Source organism: Canis lupus, chromosome 24 (assembly GCF_048164855.1).
Source record: "Canis lupus baileyi chromosome 24, mCanLup2.hap1, whole genome shotgun sequence".
In the NCBI taxonomy this organism is placed as follows: domain Eukaryota; kingdom Metazoa; phylum Chordata; class Mammalia; order Carnivora; family Canidae; genus Canis; species Canis lupus.
Window position 1 is genome coordinate 49,083,880 of NC_132861.1, and position 18,728 is coordinate 49,102,607.

The following is an 18,728-nucleotide window of genomic DNA, read 5'->3' on the forward strand; positions in this document are numbered from 1 at the left end:
GTCACACAACTATTTATCAGCCCGAGGTCAACTATCGGGGGTGTAGAAGTGTTATTCAAGCGTGTGGGATGGGCCCTTGGCCACCCCCATTGAGGAACACTGTCCTAGACTCTCAGACACTCCTGGCTGCCTTCTGGTAGACCAGTTGGCCCAGCAAAGCAAAGGTTCTGGTCTTCAGGGTCAACTCCCCTTCTTCCCATTTTCGCATGACTCTCCACACCCTCTCTCCCAACCAGGGGAGTTTGAACAGGCCTTCCCTTAAACAAGCATTATAACCATAAAGGAGTGTCTTTTTTTAGGACTTGGTGAGACAGTATCAGTACTAGGTGGCAATTGTTTTTAAAAACCAAACCTTCTTAAACTAATGGGAGTTTTCAGGTGAGTTTCCAGGGTCCATGGAGTGAGTGTGGCCTGCGAATGGAGGGCAGTCAGAAGAGAATGATTCTACTTTTATTTAATGTTGAGATTTTATTTATTAATAAGTGTGTTAAAATGATGTGCTCTTCTAACATTTAAGACATTTTATTGACATGGCTCCATCTGGTCCATTAGCTAAGAGTTTGGGGGGAGGAAATATAGCAGTTGAGAATGGAAGAGAGAGGAAGACCTGTATCGGCTGCTAGGCCTCCATCCACGTGACACTCTGTGTCCATCTCAGATACCTGGTGGTTTCCCATCCTCTGCAGGGTGAGATCAAGGAAACTTGTTCCAGCAGAGGAACTCCCTCTCTCTCCCTTACACGTTTCTCGACATTAGGAAGGCTCCTTACATGGCAGGCGGCAGAAACGCTCTTCTGATTAGTGTAGCTGAGGGGACACGATGGACAGACTTATGGCTTTGTGGATCTGGGACAGGAACACAGCAGAGAGTCTGTCATCAGCAAGGATGTGTCCAGGGATGAAGATGCCTTCAGGACGCTGCCATTTACTCCTCCTCTTGGTGAATCTGTTTTGTCCTCTCTCTTCTGTGCCTCTCTCTTTCTCTCTCCCTCTCATTCTCTCCCTCTTTCACTCTGAAGAGCAGCTTTCTTCATTCTTCTGAGCATCTGAGAGCTAAGGCTCCAACTACTTACAAATTTGGGAGACTGTAGTTGAGACTTCAAGACAGACACTCGCCTCTCTGTCTTGGTTTCAGAATCTCTTGGGAAAGGATCGCCTGGTGCAGCATCAGGACCCATCCTTGGACTGACGAGCTGTGGTCAGACTGCGGGTCATACTGTACAGATAGCTGGGGGCCAGCCCAACAAAACAGAAGGGAGCTGTGCGCTGTGTGGGTGGTGGCCACAGAGGCCCAGACCCAGGGGTGCTGGTTGGTCAGGCTTCCACCCTCAAGCGCAGAACTGAGCCCTGCAGGAGCTCCCAGGGCTGGTACATGTGTGTCTCCCTGGCCCAGCATGGCCCAGGAGTCCACGCTGCTGCTGTTGGACACACTCCCTTAACCACCTGGGCCCAGGTGTCATCACGTGGCTCAGGGTGCATGCTCCAGAACTGGTGGAAAACACAGTTGAGAGTCTCCCAGCAGGAAGGCTTCTTGGACACTGTCACTCATTTGTCACCCGTTTCAGTACTCATGGGCTCTGAAAAAATGATCTAGGTGAATCAGAAAATCTGAAGGAGGGGATCCCTGGGTGGCTCAGTGGTTTGGCGCCTGCCTTTGGCCCAGGGTGTGATCCTGGAGTCTCGGGATCGAGTCCCACGTCAGGCTCCTGGCATGGCTTTTCCCTCCTCCTGTGTCTCTACCTCTCTCTCTCTCTTGCTCTCTACGTCTATCATAAATAAATAAATAAAATCTTTAAAAAGAAAAAAAGAAAAAAAAAGAAAATCTGAAGGAGCCCATGACACAAATTTCATAAATGTCTTCTTCAACTTCAAGAATCTTATTTAATATTTTCTGAATTAAATTAACACACTTAATATTGCTTTATTAATTCAACTTAGGGATATGATTTAATGACTGTTTATTTCATGTTTATCCTCAGTTGTTCTCGATCTACTCACATGGGTGAGTAAAGTACACCTGACCGAAAAAATCTGGTGCTTTAATCCACGCTCTTATAACTGAATGCAATAAACATAAAAGTTCCAGAGTGATTGTCAACATTTGCAATCATTTTAGCTATTCTTTATAGTCCATTCTAACAAAGTGCAATAATAACGCTAGGAAAGTCTATTCCAGAAAGAAACATAACCTTTATAGAATCTTGAGTATGTTCAAAAGAAGAAGCATTAAAATGCCAGGTAGAAAATTGAACACTGTCTCCTTTTAATCTTATTTTAGGGAAATGTTCTTTTCAGAATGAAGACGGGGCTCATAGGACTGTGACACTGAAGTGAGCTGTCCACTGGCCGCTGGCAGACTCGGCCAGACAGAGCATCAGAAGACTCTGGGTGTCTGGCAGTGAAGGTCGGGGGGCACAGTGCTCACAGCTCCAGGGCATCAGGGAGAGGCAGGATGTCCTTCTTTCTTGTCTGAGTCTCAAAGGCCTATTGCCAAAAATGCCTGAGTCACCAGAGACCCAAAGCAGAGGAGCAGATGCATCCACCTGGGAGTAAGGAACTGGCAACCAATAGACTGCTCATCCTGAAGAAGATGATGGGCAACAAAGTCCAGAGGGAGATCTCATTTGGAAGCAGAAGAGTGGGCACTCGGACTGGGACTCGGGAGGGACTGTGTCACAGGGTATTTATCAAAGAGTTGGCCTGCTCCAGCCAACATCCCTGGGCAGATACCATGGTGACAAGGAAGACAACATCTTCAGTGTCCGATGGACCCAAGGTCTGTGTGAAGGTGTGTCTATGCCCAAAACTACAGGAACCCAATGCTTGTCCATGGCCGCATGGTCCAACTAAGGGCAATGCTTCAACTTTTCATCCAACAACTGGCAACTACGTCTAGAGAGTCACTAGGAAATTGGCCCCAGGCCTCCATAGCTTATTTAAAACAATAAGAAACTGAGAAGAGAAGAAGTTGAGTACTTACAGGAGCCAACTTTAGATCCTGTAGGATGTCATCAAAGTAGTGAAACTCGGTTAATTCCAATTCAACCATTTCATTCTTCAGTTCCAGGACACGACCCATCACTCCATCCAGGATTTTTCGGATCAGTATTCGCTTCTGCGGGTGGACGATCTGGTCATAGACATCCTCCAGGTTTCTGAAGATCTGCACATATTTTATGTAGAAGGTGGCCAGCATTTGGAAGATGAAAACTTGATTTCTTTGTGATTCCATCATATTCTGGGACTCTTTATCAAGCAAAGAATTGAGGGCTTCTTGGGTCTGATGCCACATCTTATTATACATTCTGGGGAAGGGGGGGAGACAGAAAATAAGCATAAATTCCTTCATGAGCCATACAAAACGGGCAGCTGGAATAGCTGCCATGACACAGCATCAAGTGTGAACCGAGAACACGGCATGTAGTTCCCTTTAGACCATTGTCTTGTTTTGAGCTGCGTGTGCTTTTTGCACAAGACTACTGCTCTCGCTATCAAATACGTAGCTTGAAAAATACCTTTCACCTAAATGACAAAAGTGAGTCCTCACCGTACCCGTAAGACCAGCCTGATCGTACCCATTTCAGAGATGAAGAAGCTGTGAGCCAGAATATTCCACTGACCTGTCCATACACACAGCTGGTGGGGCATGAGATAGAGCAACACCACGTTGGAACGTGATTCTGCGCTTACCTTGTAAAGTCAGACACGGGCCGACCCTGTGAACGAACAACCATACCCCAGAGAAACTCTTAGAAATCTCTATCAAGAATCAACATAAGAGCGTTTTCTTTATAATAGCCCAAACAGGGAAACAGCGCAACTGTTTAGGAGTAAAAGAACAAACAACCGCACCGCGGTGTATTCGCAGTGGACTAGCCCCAGAGTGGGGAGGGTGAAGGGCTCACAGCTCTACGCAGCGACGACGAACCCGAGAACCACGGCGCAGGGCAGGAGAGGCGAGGCACGGCTGGCCCTGGAGACGGGCCCCCGGGTCCGCATGAGTGGGGTCCGCGCCCTCGGTCGAGTCGGAGGAGAGTGAGATGCAGGGTGTCCTCTCCCACGGCGTCCCTGGTGAGCACCCGGCTGGGAGTGCTCAGGGTGGTGGCTGCTCTGCTTTGCCAGCCCCGGGACGCCAGGCCACCCCTCGTTGGTTCCTCGATGGAACCCTGTCCACGTCCCTTCGGCCGGTCCCTCTATTAACTGTCCTGCTGAGCCTGCCATCCTTTTCCTGCCCGGACCCTGAGCAATATATCCAAGGCAGACTTCTTTGGTGGTGTTGACATTTTGGGTGATGTTTTGGCTCTCTTTATATCCAACAACCAGATGAAAAGCTACTGGAAAGTTCAGTGTGTCTGGGAAGAGGCTTATTAACTCTCCCGGGGGGAGGGACGTGGGTGGGTAGGATCCTGGCTGCTTCCCTGGAATGAGGGGGGAGCCCACAGCCCATTAGGTCTATCCTGTGCTGGTCAGGGGGGCTCAGTCTCTGCCTGGATGCAGCCAGTGGGTCAAGGGGAGGGAGGGCTCTCGTGTCCTCTTCACTGTCAGCCTGGCCTCCCAACCCCACCCTCACCTGTGTGTGGCATCCCTGGACCCGGGCTGCCTGCTGGCATGGGGGCAGCTGGGCACCTGCTCTCTGGGGTCGAAATGCCCCTTAGGCAGACCTACCACCTTCAACCCCACCTCAAAAGGACCGGACCTTGCCCCCCTCTCCCAGGGTTCTGCTGGAAGGTGGGCTTTATCCTCGCTGCCCCTCTGCTGGCCCACGGGTCCCACGTCTTCTGGCTTGCCTCGTCCCCCTCATCTTATCTGCTTTCCTTCTTTCCGTTTTCATGGCATCTCCTGTCAAAGGCTCTCATGTCCCTTTGGCCCTTGTGTGTTTATAGCCTTTGACATCCTCTGTTGCCTCTATTTTGGAGGTGATTCAGGAAGAGCGGGAAATAACGATGCTCATTCAACGCACCCTGTTTCACTGGAAGTCCCTCACTGACCTTCCCAAGGTCATTACCAGGCGTCCCCTCTAGGTCCTCTGCTCTGGTCCTACGACCTGTCCTTCCTCACTCATGCTCCACGCTTCCCTCTGAGAAACTGTAAGCACCACGTACTGGAATCGACCCCACGCTGTGGCCTGTGCTAAGTGTGCTAGGTCCTCGCCACGCTCCACGAACCGGGCTCCTGTTACTCCCACTGAGGTGGGGGGAGGTAGCCTGCTCCTCAGGGGCGGGGTCAGTGTCTGAACCCAGTCCATGTGATTCCGAGCTCAGAACCATCATTCAGCACTGTGCCACCATCTCAACCTTGACCAAAAATGAAAGAACCGCCACCACCACCACCAGAAAATACATCATCATAACTCCTACCCGGATGATGGGTGAGGAATTTGATCTCAACGTTTTCATGTCCGTTCGTCTGGTTGCAAGTGGGACTGAATACCCACCTGCATGTTGGTTGTTTGCAAGTTCTCTTCCTCAGACTATTTATCCATTTGTTTTCCTTGTTTTTAAATTGGATTGCCTTTCTATTAATTTACGGGAGTTCTTTATTTATTATCTTCAAAACATCTTTTTTTAAAAATTTTCTTTATTGCCAACATATAGCATAACACCCAATGCTCATCCCGCCAAGTGTCCCCCTCAGTGCCCGTCACCCAGTCACCCCAATCCCCTCCCACCTCTCCTTCCACTACCTCTTGTTCATTTCCCAGAGTTAGGTGTCTCTCTCTCTCTCTCTCTCTCTCTTTTTTAGATTTTTAAAAATTTTTTTATTTTGGGTTTTTTTAAATTTTTTATTATTTTTAAATTTTTTTTTTGAGTTAGGAGTCTCTCATGTTTTGTCACCCTCGCTGATATTTTCACTAATTTTCTCTTCTTTCCTTTTATTCCCTTTCACTAATTTTTATATTCCCCAAATGAATGAGACCATATAATGTTTGTCCTTCTCTGATTGACTTACTTCACTCAGCATAATACCCTCCAGGTCCATCCACGTTGAAGCAAATGGTGGGTATTTGTCTTTTCTCATGGTTGAGGAATATTCCATTGTATACATAGGCCACGTCTTCCTTATCCATTCATCTTTTGATGGACACTGAGGCTCCTTCCACAGTTCGGCTATTGTGGACATTGCTGCTAAGAACATCGGGGTGCAGGCATCTCGGCGTTTCACTGCATCTGTATCTGTGGGGTAAATCTATGGGGGTTCTTTATATAAACTGGGTGCCTATGGGCTCCTCAGCTTGCCTTCCATCTGAGAAGCTGGTATCTTACCATGGCCCAGGGCAGGCTGTGGGCAGGCTGTGGGCACCTGTGCTCCACCTCCATCCTGCTGGGAAGGGTGATCTCACTGGGATTCGTGGGGGTCCAGCTGCAGTCCTCTGGGCTAGTCAGGAGCCAGGTCCCCCAGGGGCAGCAATCCCAGAGCACAGTGTCCATGCCTGTGCATGGGCCTGCTCACTGCTGTGTGCTCCCACTCTGCTCCTGGTGCAGAGATTTTCAATTTGCGTTAAAAAAATTCCAAATCTTTAGTTTTTCGATTTAAAATATTTTCATTTTATTTTAAAATGGGATATTACACTATTAAATATAATAAATGCATTATTAGTGTGTGGTCAATATAAACTTAAAAGAACTATTAAAAACTTTTTAAAAAGATTTATTAATTATTTCAGAGAGAGAGGAAGCACGTGCGTGCATGAGCACGGGGAGGAGCGGAGGGAGAGGGGCACAAGCCGACTCTCCACTGAGCTCAGAGCCCCACCCGGGGCTCCATACCAGGACCCTGAGATCACGACCTGAGCCCAAATCCAGAGTCTGATGCTTTACCGGCTGAGCCACCTGGGTGCCGATAAAAAATAAAATTTTTAAATAAGACATTAAAAAAATTTTTTTTCTCATCTCTTATTTTTATGTTCCTGGAACAGAGACGAGAGACTTTCATGTCCTTGGCCAAGGGTTAGAAGCTTCTCTTGGTGCATGAAGAGCCTTTTGGGTTCGGATGATGGTGGTGGCAGCGGCTGCGAGTAGGTAAGGCCGGTCACCGTCCTAAGTACTTGACAGCTGTTGGCTCATGTGGCCCCAACCCCTGGAGAGGCAGGTGCTGCCCTCACTGCCGTTCACACACAGCAACGCTGCCCTGCGTCCCAGAAGTCTGGTGGCTCCAGGGCTCACGCTCCGAGCCACTTGGGGGCCTGCTGTTGTCAGGGTGGAGCAAATGGGGTGACGAATCACGTGGCACAGTCACGATGGGCAAAGATCTGCGGTTGAAGACATACTTCCCCTCCCCACTGAGGCCGCTGGGTTCGGATCCTGAGCATTGCCCCGGGTGGCCCCCGGGCTGCGAGCATCACGGGTCTCCAAGCTTGGGACATATTTTAAAAACTACTGCCAATGAAAGAGCGTGCTGCCAGATGACTCTGGGCAGAGGGAACGTTTGTAGGGGGGATGTTAGAGGCCATCTGGCGCAGACGAAGCGGCTCTCAGAGACGACCCCATCACAGGACCTTCTGGCTCGTGCCAGCATCAGGTGGCATCACGGTGGCGACTCGGCCGGCTGCGCCTTCAGAAAGCAGGTGAACGGGACAGGATTGGGAAAGGCTGAAACCAAGATATCTGCCCAGCGGCGGAGGTGAAGCCAGGAAGGGTGCCCAGAGCTGAGTGTGGGGGGACGGCAGGGTGGCTCAGTGGTCGGGCACCTGCCTTTAACTCAAGAGGTGACCCCGGAGTCCTGGGATTGAGTCCCACATCAGGCTCCCCGCAGGGAGCCTGCTTCTCCCTCTGCCTGTGTCTCGGCCTCTCTCCGTGTGTGTCTCATGAATAAGTAAATAAAATCTTAAAAAAAAAAAAAAAAAAGAAACTGAGTGTGTGCCTGGTTCACTGAAGCACAGACTTGGGGGACGGGGCACACCCAGGTGTCCCCTGACCTGGCGAATGACACCAGCTGTGAAACCAATGTTCACATAAAACAGAAAACCATGTGGTTTGTTTTCTGGCCTAAGCCTGTCAGGACAGCATTACAGAAGAAAATTACAGGCTAATTTTGTTTAGAGCTCAGATCTGAAAATTCCACTTGGCAAACAGGACACTGAGCCGGATCAAAAGAGTGGTTCCCTCTGACCGGGGAAGAGGTCGCCCCAGGAATCTGTGAGCATTCAGCAGAAAGACAAGCTGAGCTAAATACAGCAACAGAACAGCACAAACTGAAGGTTATTTCCACAGATGCCAAGAAAATGCTCAATGAATTTAATTTATGGCATAGGCCTGATTAAGAATACCGTCCACATACCCCCAAAGGACGGACGCTGTCAGCCCTTCAAAATGCTGAACACCATGGACCAAAAATACTTTCCGGAGGCACACCAGAAACCTAAAAGACGGCAATGAGAAAGGAGGAAGCAGACAGAAAAGGGATTAATACAAAAGAATTCAGAAAATGCTTGTCAATGACACAGTTGCAAAATCCAAGGAAATCAGCAACAAGATATAAGAAGTCAACTGTACAGCAAAGTTGCAAGACATTGATAAAGGCCACAAAAAAAAAAAAAGTCACAGAGAAAAATACGAAAAACGAAACCCTCTTTCTCGTACTGATTAAATATCTAAGAATGGATACGGTGGGAGCCACACAAGATGTAACTGAAGAAAATTCTAGAGTGCTAGCTGCAAGGAGGATCACAACAGGCAGAGGCCGGAGAGACAGGACAGAAAGCAGACTCTTGAGACTGGCATGCAGATGTAATACTACCGAGAATTTGGGACTAATGTCAATCATAGCCATGATTTCTACAAGTGGGGGTGGGATCCATAGTGATAAATCAGGGGCATTTATCAGACTTCAAAGCCAGGAAGCACTAAGATTGTGCAAGACCCCAAGGAGGCTGCCTCGTGGGGTGCAGACGGGGCGGCCTGAATCCCACAAAGACCCACACCAATCATGATGAGGGATGTCGGGTACAGGATGCTTCCACCAGCGGCCACAACACCCAAACCGATGGACGGAACATGCCCAGAATTTAGGAATGTGTGGACGCGGCCTGGGGGCAGGCCCAGCCCGGGGAAGCCTTGCTGCCCCAGCTCAGCGCGATCTCGGGCTCCACCCGGGGTCAAGGCAGGAAGCCCTCCAGGGCCGTGGCTCCGCGGAGCCCTGGCTGGAACTCTGAGCCACGATTCTCCCGGAGGCCTGAGCCTTCCAAGTCCCACATTTGGGTGGTGGCCTCTTCCTCCCGCACCTGCCGCTGTCCCAGAGGGCCCTGCTGGGGGCACCAGGGGCTGGTGACTGGTTGACGGAAATATCAGGCAGCCGTGTGAGCCAGCCAAGCCCGCATCATCACGCATCAGCTAGTAACCACCAGCTGTCACCCCGTCCCCCGCCCCCTCCTCCCAGCCCCTGGCAACCATTAACCTCATTTCTACTCTATTTGCCTACCTCGGGCATTTCACATACATGGACCCACTTAGTAGGTGGCCCTTGCGCTCTGGCTCCTTGCACTCAGCACACCCTTCCAAAGTGCACACGTGCCTCTCCTTGCTGCCAAGTATGTTCCCGACATGTACACACCACAGCCTGCTGTCCACACTCCAGCTGATGGACGTGGGGCTGTTTCTGAGGCTGTTGGGAATGAGGCCACGGTGAACATCCCTGTGTGCGCATTTTTATTTTTCTTGGGCATAGCAAGGAGGGTTTTATTTTATTTTTAAAGAGATTTTTAATTTTGTAAAAAGATTTTATTCATTTATTCATGAGAGACACAGAGAAAGAGAGGCAGAGACACAGGCAGAGGGAGAAGCGGGCTTCCTGCAGGGAGCCCGATGCCGGACTTGATCCCAGGACCCCGGGGTCACGCCCTGAGCCAAAGGCAGACGCTCAAACGCTGAGCCACCCAGGGGTCCCACGCTGAGTCACCCAGGGGTCCCACAAGGAGGGTTTTAAAGGCAGGATGCTGTAAGTTTCGCATCAGCATCGTCTCCTGGGGTGGGTGGTCTCAGGCCACAACGTCCTGTGCCTTTACTTCCTCAAGGGGCAAATCTGGCTAACGGCACCTCTCTGACACCCCGAGGATGACTGCGGGCTGGGATCACGGATGTGCAAGTGTTCTGGGGATCACAAGTGCACCTTGCAAAGAGAAGGTGGTATTTTATCCATGAGGTTACTTATAATTTTTTTTTTTTGAAGTGCGTGATTGGTTTCAGACTTGGGCATATGACCAAGAAATGTTTCAGAGTTTGAAGTCAGGAGGACCGTGGGTGGAGAACACTGAACGTGACAGTTGAACACGGCCAGCCTGCGATTTCCATAGCTTGGCAGATTTTCTGTGGCTGGGTGGGTGAGGGAGCGGAAGACCGGACTGTTCAGACATCATGGGCTTCGATGAAAAATATCTAAATCTCGCAAAGTGGGAATTCTTCCCAAGATATTTTATACAGGATAAATCTCCAGATTCTCCCAATACTATGCAGCTGTTTGTCCTCTTTCTAGAATATTCCCTTGGCCTTCTTGCCTAAGGGAGGCCCAGCTGCCCTCCCGTGCAGCCCTCACAGGAGAGGCTCCCTTTCCACCAGACTCTTCCGACGACTGCGGAGCTGGAGGGTCAAGGTCCCTGCTCCTCACTGCCACTTCCAGATCATTCTCCCCACCCCACCCCCTAGCTCTGAACCCCATTTCACCGGGTGGCATCACCACCGCCCCTCAGCGTCACCACCGTCTCCTCCTACAGCATCTTTCCAGGCCCCCACGGGGTGTCTACCCCATGAAGAGCATTTACAACAGACTCTACCCTCCTCACTCCCCTGTGATAAACAACTCAGTTCCTCCCTAGAAGCCAAGACCTGGAGCCGCCGGCTGGGGCTCATGCCCCCACCAGCAACATCACCCCAGTCCCCCCTCCTCCTCCACACTATCCCATTTTTTTGACCCCCGGTCCATTCCAAGTCCTGCCCTTTAGCAAAGTTACATGTCACTGCTTCCTATCTGTCTCCTGGCCCCGCTTCCCCACACCAGCTATAGCAAAACCCCTTTAAAAAGCTGGCCATGCTCCCGGGTCTACAGGGTCTCTCCAAATGTCCCCTCCCACTCTCAGCACCCTTCCCACCCCATCCCCCACAAGGGTCAAGGGCACGCTGGGGCCCCATGTTGCTCAATGCATGGCCCAGTTCGGTTCTCCTCTGACTCGTCTGGGCAGCGTTTGAATCCTTCACTCCCCCCCTCCCAGAAACACTACTTCCTGTTCACCTGGCTTCCAGGACACGGCGCTTTCGCTTCCTCCTCACTGGTCACACCTTCATCCCCTTGCTGGTGCCTGCGCCTCAGTCTCTTACCACCGGATGACACCAGCCTTCATCCGTGGACCCTTTTTCTGTCTACGCTCACTCCGTGTCCATAAAGCCAATCTGCATACCAACACCTGTCGAGTCTATACGTCATACCTAGTAGACCTCTCTCCTGAACTCAATGCTTGAATATTCAAGTGCCTACTTGATCTCCGACGGGCACTTCAAACTCAACACGTCCAAAACCGAGCTCCCGAGGGATCGTCCCCACCTGCAAAATCTCAGTAAGGCCTTGACTTCTCTGCTTTTTTTTTTTTTTCAATTTATTCATGAGAGACACAGAAAGAGAGAGAAGCAGGCTCCCTGCAGGGAGCCCGACGTGGGACTTGATCTCAGGACCCCGGGGTCATGCCCTGGGCGGAAGGCTCAATGGCTGAGCCCCCCAGGTGCCCCGGCCTCTCTGCTCTTACTTTGTCGCCTAAACCTGCGGTTAGTTAATAGCGCGGCTGCAGGCTGGAGCTGCGGCGCCTGGTTGGCCCGTCTGCTGGCTGGGTGTGAGCTACTTAGCCTCTCTGTGTCGTTTCCCAGCTGTGAAATGGGAATAACAATGTTACCAGGCCCTGTGTAGAGGGGTGCTGTGAAGCTCAGGTGTCCTGCCCTATTTCAAACCCTCAGCGCCCACAGATCAGCCCCACCACACGTGTGCAATGGGCACGATGAGGACAGCACAGCACCCGGGGAACTCTCCTTCCTGTACCCCGGCCACCCGATGGGGGTTCCCTGGTGGAAAGCCACGTGGTGCAAGGGGGCGTCCTGCAGCTCCTTCTCGACCTCACAGGGCACCTGGGAGTTCCCACAGGGCAGCCCCTGTGCCGCTGCGCAAGAGGGACTAAAGGGCAGGCGAGGACTGAGCGTCCTGGAGATGCTGCTTTTCCAAAAAGACGGCAGCGAGGGCACCGCCAGGGGCCTGCGGGAGCTCACCCCCGGGGTGGGGTGGGGGGAGGCAGTGACGGGGCGTTGGGAGGCCTGGGCGAACGCCCTCCCGGTCCCCAGGAGGCTGATACTCTATCCCGAGCCCCAGCTTTCTTTGCTGCAATGTAAAAAGAGGGAGGGGAGGGGGGAGGAGAGCAGGACAAGAAGCGGGCCAGGCCGCCCTTCCGTCCGCCGAAGCCCGCCCAGCCATAAGCCGGCCGCCCATCACTTACGCGTTCGACATGGCTGCTATTTCCCTCTTTCCCTCGCCCGCCTGGAAGCTCCCCCGTCTCCCGCTGACGGGCGGCCGGCTGCAGGCGTCGGGACGCCACCAGGGGCGTCCAGAAGGAGGAGGGGGACGGGGCTAGCCTGTCACTCCGGGCAGGACAAGGCGAGAGCCGGCAGGCGCGCGCAGGCTCGGCCAGGTGGGCTCGAACGTTCCCTCCCCACCCGAGGCCGGGCTCAGCGGGCCGCGTCGCGGAACCTAGCAACCGGGACGCCGCGCCTGCGCAGTGCCGGCCGCCCCGCCCCCCCGAGCTCCACGCGCCTGCGCGGCGGCCTGGTTCCCATGGCAACCACCGCGCGGCGCCTGCGGGATGCTGGTCCAGCGCCAGCGAGGGACCAGGATGCGGAGGAGCTCACCTGCGCGCGGACCAGCACGGGGCCCAGCCCCGGTCCCTTCCGCCGGCGCCTCGTCCCCCCGAGTCCCCGTTTGCCCCCTTTTCATCCGCCTTCCCATGTGCGGCCTTGATGCTTGTAGCCTCAGTGTTCCCATCTGTAAAATGACACAACAGTCGTTCCTTTGTTCGGGACTTGCCAGGACTTCTCCCGCCCAAGCGCAGACTTAGGTTCTGGGGATGCAGGGCGCCTTCTGGGGCGAAATGGAAGTGAGATGAGCTAGTGTGCTGTAAATGGAAGACGCTATGTGGAAGTTCCTTATTAGCAAGCTGCTGTGAGTGCTTTCACTGCCGTCCTTTCTTCATCTTTAGTAATGATTGAGATGCATTTGCAATTTTATTGTTTTTGCACACACACACACAACAATTTTTAACGTGCGATTCCTACAGGAATATATTCAGAGCCCATGCAGTCGAAAGAGCACGGAGAAGAGACATCCGCATGAAAATGACGGCGTGATGGATCACAGAGCCTCTCTCCCACAATTACTAATGAAATGGACAAAAGAACAGCAAAAATCAGCAGCCACAACAATAACAAGAGAAAGGAGCAAGGAAACAAACAAAAAAATCGAGTAGGACCTTGTGACCGTAAACTTCAAAAAATGGCACTCGGTGAAATAGAAGCGGAGAATGGCATCCGAATCCCACCCCTGTTCCTCCAAAATCTCCACTAGGGAAGGAAACCAAGGAGAGAAAATACCAAGATTTCTCACGAATGCTTTTTGATACAAAGAAGACATGAATCTGCAAAGTGAGGTGGGAAGGTGGGCACAGAAGGAAGCCACCTGGGGAAATCCAGGGGAGATGAAACTATTGGGAGTAGAGAACAGCCCCTACCGCCCACAGGACCTGCCCAGAGCTGAGAACAGATCACTAGGGCTTGCCATTTTTTTAGGACTTTGCACCGTATAAGAGGCAAAGATTCAAAATCCAAGGACAGTTTGCCACAGAAACAGGATGGGCTTCTAACAAGGGTCAGGGGTGGTGGTAGAAGTTTCCCAGAATCTTAGGAGCAAACAGAGGCCAGGGCTTGCACACATCCACTGGATCAGTCCTAATCCTCACTGTGGATATGGGTCATTGGAAAGTAGATCAAAGTGCAAGCTTCCAGCTCTCAAGCTCCTTTGAATATACCGAGAGCAGCTAAGGAGAATTTGCTCACGTTGTATTTGAACAGAAAATTTACAAAGAGCAAATCCCTGTTAGATATTAATAAGATGGAAGCAACAAATCCAGCATCCAAATCTAAGACTTTGATAACCAGAGAAGGGAAAAAAAAGAAAACAAAAGAGGAGCGCCTGCGTAGCTCAGTGGTTGAGCATCTGCCTTTGGCTCAGGTCATGTTCTCTGGGTCCTGGGATCGAGCCCTACATCGGGGCTCCCCGCTCAGGGAGGAACCAGCTTCTTTTCCTCCTCTGCCTCTCCCCACCCCCACTTTGGACTCGAGTGCTCTCTCTCTCTCTCAAATAAATAAATAAATAAATAAATAAATAAATAAATAAATAAATAAAATCTTTAAAAAAAGAATTACATGATGGTTGAGGGAGATGAAGAATCTAGTGTGGAAGAAAATGTAACCCAATAGAAGAAAACTCTTCACATGTGTCCTGTGTTATAGAATAAATTAATCGAGGACACTAACTTAATAGAATAAGGGCTGGGAGAAAAGATAAAAACAGCACAATGGGAAGAGAGAGATTATACAGCTGAGGCAACCAAATGAAAATCAGAAATGTCCAGTAGAGAAACCAAATTGGAAAGACCAAAGACCATTACAGGAAACGCTTGGATCAGCTACAGTGAATGTACAGGAAGAAAACTGTGTCATTTGAGCAATTAGGAAGAGGTTAGTTGATATTCCTTCAAAAAAAGAGTCCTCCAATATTAATGTCCTTTTTTCCCAAAGATGTAAGGAAACATCTCTGAAAGAAGAGGACTAAATCTGCAGATCAAACGTGCTCACTGTGTTCCAGGAAAAGCTGGTATAGAACAACCAACACCAAAGATCTCCTGGATGTGTGATTGAACTTCAGGGAGGAGTGGCAGGGGGACCTGGTGGCCTCAGATGTCTCCACGGTAGCTTTCAACGTCAGATGAAAAGGTTGCAACATTTACAAAGGTTTTTTGGGGAAAAATGTGACCCAAGATATTCCTACTCCCTGAAGTTAATATTCCCAGATATGAAAGCCCTCAGGGGATGCAGCACTCATGTATGAACTGGCATGTTTTCAAACGCAAGTAATAGAAAACCCAATGTCTGACGGCTTAAACAATGAGGAGGTATAGTCTCCTTTAACGAGAATAGGGGCGAGACAGTTTGGGAGCCGGTTATTTCAGTGGCTCGGTGGCCTCACCCGTCTTTGATGGTCTTTTCATGTTTTGGAGTTGTCATCCTTAAGATGTGGGGTGACTGCCCTCATGGTCATAAAAAGCCTGCTGCGACTCCAGACATTACAACCTCACTCTGTGACATCTCGAGGAGATAGCAAAAGGGCCAGCTGGGAAATGTGACCGCTGTTGTTGTTTTAGAGAAATCAGGATTTACCTGCATTCTGAGAAGGAGAGAGAGAGAGAGAGAGAGAGAGAGAGAGCAGTGGAGCAAGGAACCGAGTCAGGCCCCTGCCAGCCTGGAAGCAGGCTGCTATGTAGGCAACATTCAGCAAGAGGCATGACTCACGCGCTTCTAGAAAATAGCACGACTCGAGGGTGAAATCCAGCAACCAAAAGATGGAAGTCGGTGAACAAGTCCTCGGTGTGGGAAGACAGTGGAACGAGGTGTCCCAAAGTCTGCAAAGCAGGAGAACTAATCTAGTTTTCTCTGATTATGTCCCAAGAGCTTTGCAGCTGCTACACTTATGGACCATTTACCCTACGCCGGGGACTCTGTAGCACCTGACATACACGTTCATTCACGACACCTTCCTGTTAACATTACGAGACGGATTTCATCCCCATTTTGGACACGTTGAGGCCGAGGCCGAGGGAGGCTCAGCACGTCCAACGCCACACTCCAGCAGATGGTGGAATTGGCCTTCGAACCACCCAGTAATCTCACTTGCAAGACTCTACCCCGGTCTGTCATCGTTTTGTTGGCAGCAACAACTGTCTTAATTAATACCTGCTAAAAAATTGTTTTCTGGGCGGGAGGGGGCGAACGTTATTAAAATCAGTGGTTCTCAAATCATTTATCTTTTAAGGAAAAAAAAAGATCAATGCTGCCTTCTTAGGTAGATGGAGTGGAGGAGGTGACCCGTTCCTCAGTAGGTGATAATTCCGGCCGCTTCGGAAGCAGACTGCCAGGTGTCTGGGAAGATGTAGCTTCTCACACATGCAAGTCATTGGGGCCAATATTTGCTGATGGTCGTGCTGAGCAAAGAAAGCTCGAGTCCCCGCACGGTGCCGCCGGAGAAGACGACAGAGCTGGCTGCACTGGGCCTTCAGGAGTCGCGGCGGTGGCCATCCCCGGAGCTCAGGCTTCCTCACCACGGGCTCACGTCCCGGAGGAACGGCCTCAGACATTGTCCACCCGGCCGTGTCAGAGGCTGCAGGCCCAGGACCTTCCTTTCTCTCAAGCGCCCCTTCTCAGCCGACACTGCCGGGGACGGGGCACCGCCCGGTCTCTCTAGAAAGTTCGTTGTGGTTCTGTAGGGCTCACCATTCCCCTTCTACATCCAGGCCCCGGGCAGAGCAGAACAGCCGTCCTTCAGGGGAGGGCCTTGTGAACACGTCAGTCCCCCGGCCCCCGACCCTGTCCCCCGACACAGGGCAGGCACCCTCAGGTCCTCGGCCGCGAGAGATGTCCTGCTCCCCTGTGACCGCTGTCTCTGCCTCGCAGCTCTTGGTCAGCTCCTGCAGACGGAAGCCAGGGACACGGGACCCCCAGGTGGTGGCTGCCCGGCCAGGTGGTCAGCATCACGCTGTCCATCGGGAGGGATGTTCGTGGTCCCCCGGCGTCCCCTCCCCCCCGCAACATGTCTCCCTCCCGCTGAGCCACCTGTGTCGCCCAGTGTGTTCGCCTGCCCAACCAGTTCCAAGGTGGAATGTTCACTACGAGGAAGCCAGGGAGCCCGCGCACAGCACCCGAGACGTGCCTGAACTTCCGTCAGCTGGCAAGTTATAAACCTGCCCTGCCACCCCGGCATCTGGCTCGGGTCTCTCGATGATTCCGTGAGCCGAGGATCTGCCAACACGCAGCTCCGCTGTACCGACGGCACCGCCCTCGAGGGCGAGGAGCAACGGCGGGAGTTTAGGATCAGGCTCGGCTGCTGTGCCCTGTGTTTTAGGGAACTCAGGAAGGTGACGCTTGGCTCTGGTGCCTTCCCTAAGGACTCACACGTCATTTTGCTGATCCACGTGAAGTCCCCTGGCCCAGCGCCTGGCCTTCTTCTCTTCTGCGAGTCACCGGCCGCTCGGAGCCCATCGGCAGAACTCGCTGGCCGGGTCTCTCAGTGCTCGGGGACTACCCAGCTAGATTTACGCCGGTGGGGGTGGGCTCCTCACTCCCACCCGAGTCTCCCTGAAGGCCAGCATCTGACATGCAGCACCCCACAGCAGCTCCTGGCGACCCAGCGTCAAAATGGGGCACCGCTCACCACGTCCAGAAGCGCCTTCTCAAGCACCCGGCCTTCTCGCCCTCCTCCTTCGCTGACGCCCCCCCATCCCGCATCCTTCCCAGGGACGGCCAGACTGAAACAGAGCAAGATAGGCGTGCACTGCACCCGAAGATCAAGCTGTCCCCGGCAAGCCCAGCTGGACCGAGTGTCCAGCCCAGGAACACTGGCGACACCGCCCCCCGGGAGTTAGCTCCCTGAGTGTCCCAGAGCAAGCCCGGGCTCTGGCCTGCCCAGTCCCATCCCACAGTCCCATCCTGCCACGCCTCGATGGTCTCAGGTTCTCTCCCCCGTGAAAATGCTTGAGTCCATTTTATTTAGTGACCATACTCTGTGCTTTGCTAGACATCCAACGCCCAAATCGTGATTCCAACTCGCCTTTCCAGTAATTTCCTCTAACCTGATCAATGTCTTTCTGGCACTTGCTGTGTTTTGTCCTAGCAATTGATGTTTTCTTCCATATGAAATGTAAATGTCTTTTTACCCAGCCTCATAATCCGACTGCTGGGTATCTGGGGACATCTATCTTCATACCCATCTTGATATGTATGAAATCAATTGGGCAGATGCTCTTTTTTTTTTTTTTAAGAGTTTTATTTATTTGAGAGAAGGAGAGAACGCACGTGAGTGAGCATGGTGGGGGGAGCAGCAGAGTGAGAGGGAGAAGCAGGCGCCCCGCTGAGCAGGGAGGCCGAGTCAGTGCTCCATGCCAGGACTCTGCAATCATGACCTGAGCCAGAGGCAGATGCTTAACCGTCCGAGCCACCCAGACGCCCCTGGGCAAATGCTTATTGGTGCTGGTTCTCTACAAAGCCCCGCACTCGACGCTGTGCAATGGAAAAAGCTGACCCTGATATGAATTATGCCTTCGAAGAGTAGAGCAGAGGAGAAGTAAGGTCAGAGGGGGCCCTATGCCACGGCGTCAAGGCGTCTGTGAGTCTAGGTGCCCTTGGGAAAGTGGAACGTGTTCCCCCAGCAGGTGGGGCCTGAGCTGGCCACGCCGAGGATGAGCAGGGCTGTGGCCTGCGGAAACAGAAGAACATTCCAGGCAAAGGAAACGCCATGGGGAGAGCAGAAGTGTGGGGGTACAACCATTGGAGAGTCGATGTTTCTGTCTGGCCTGGGAACAGGTTTGGTGTCACAGACTGGGGCCGGGGAGTGTGTGCGCTCACCGGCGGGCAGAGCAGGTTGGCCCGAGGTGTGTGGCTG

At 52.0% G+C, this 18,728-nt stretch overlaps 1 protein-coding gene across 3 annotated transcripts in view; it reads right to left on the reverse strand.

Moving 5' to 3' along the window:
* The window catches only part of IQCA1 (IQ motif containing with AAA domain 1), a 146,529-nt gene extending 133,822 nt beyond the window's left edge, over nt 1-12,707 (reverse strand). For all 3 annotated transcript variants that reach the window (XM_072796793.1, XM_072796792.1, XM_072796794.1), the window contains exons 1-2: nt 12,463-12,707; nt 2,980-3,304 (exon numbers count right to left, since the gene is read on the reverse strand). In XM_072796793.1, the coding sequence (XP_072652894.1) occupies nt 2,980-3,304; nt 12,463-12,473 (336 nt within the window). In that variant the 5' untranslated portion in view covers nt 12,474-12,707. The remainder of the gene's footprint in view (nt 1-2,979; nt 3,305-12,462) is intronic.
* Between the last annotated feature and the right edge of the window lie 6,021 nt (nt 12,708-18,728).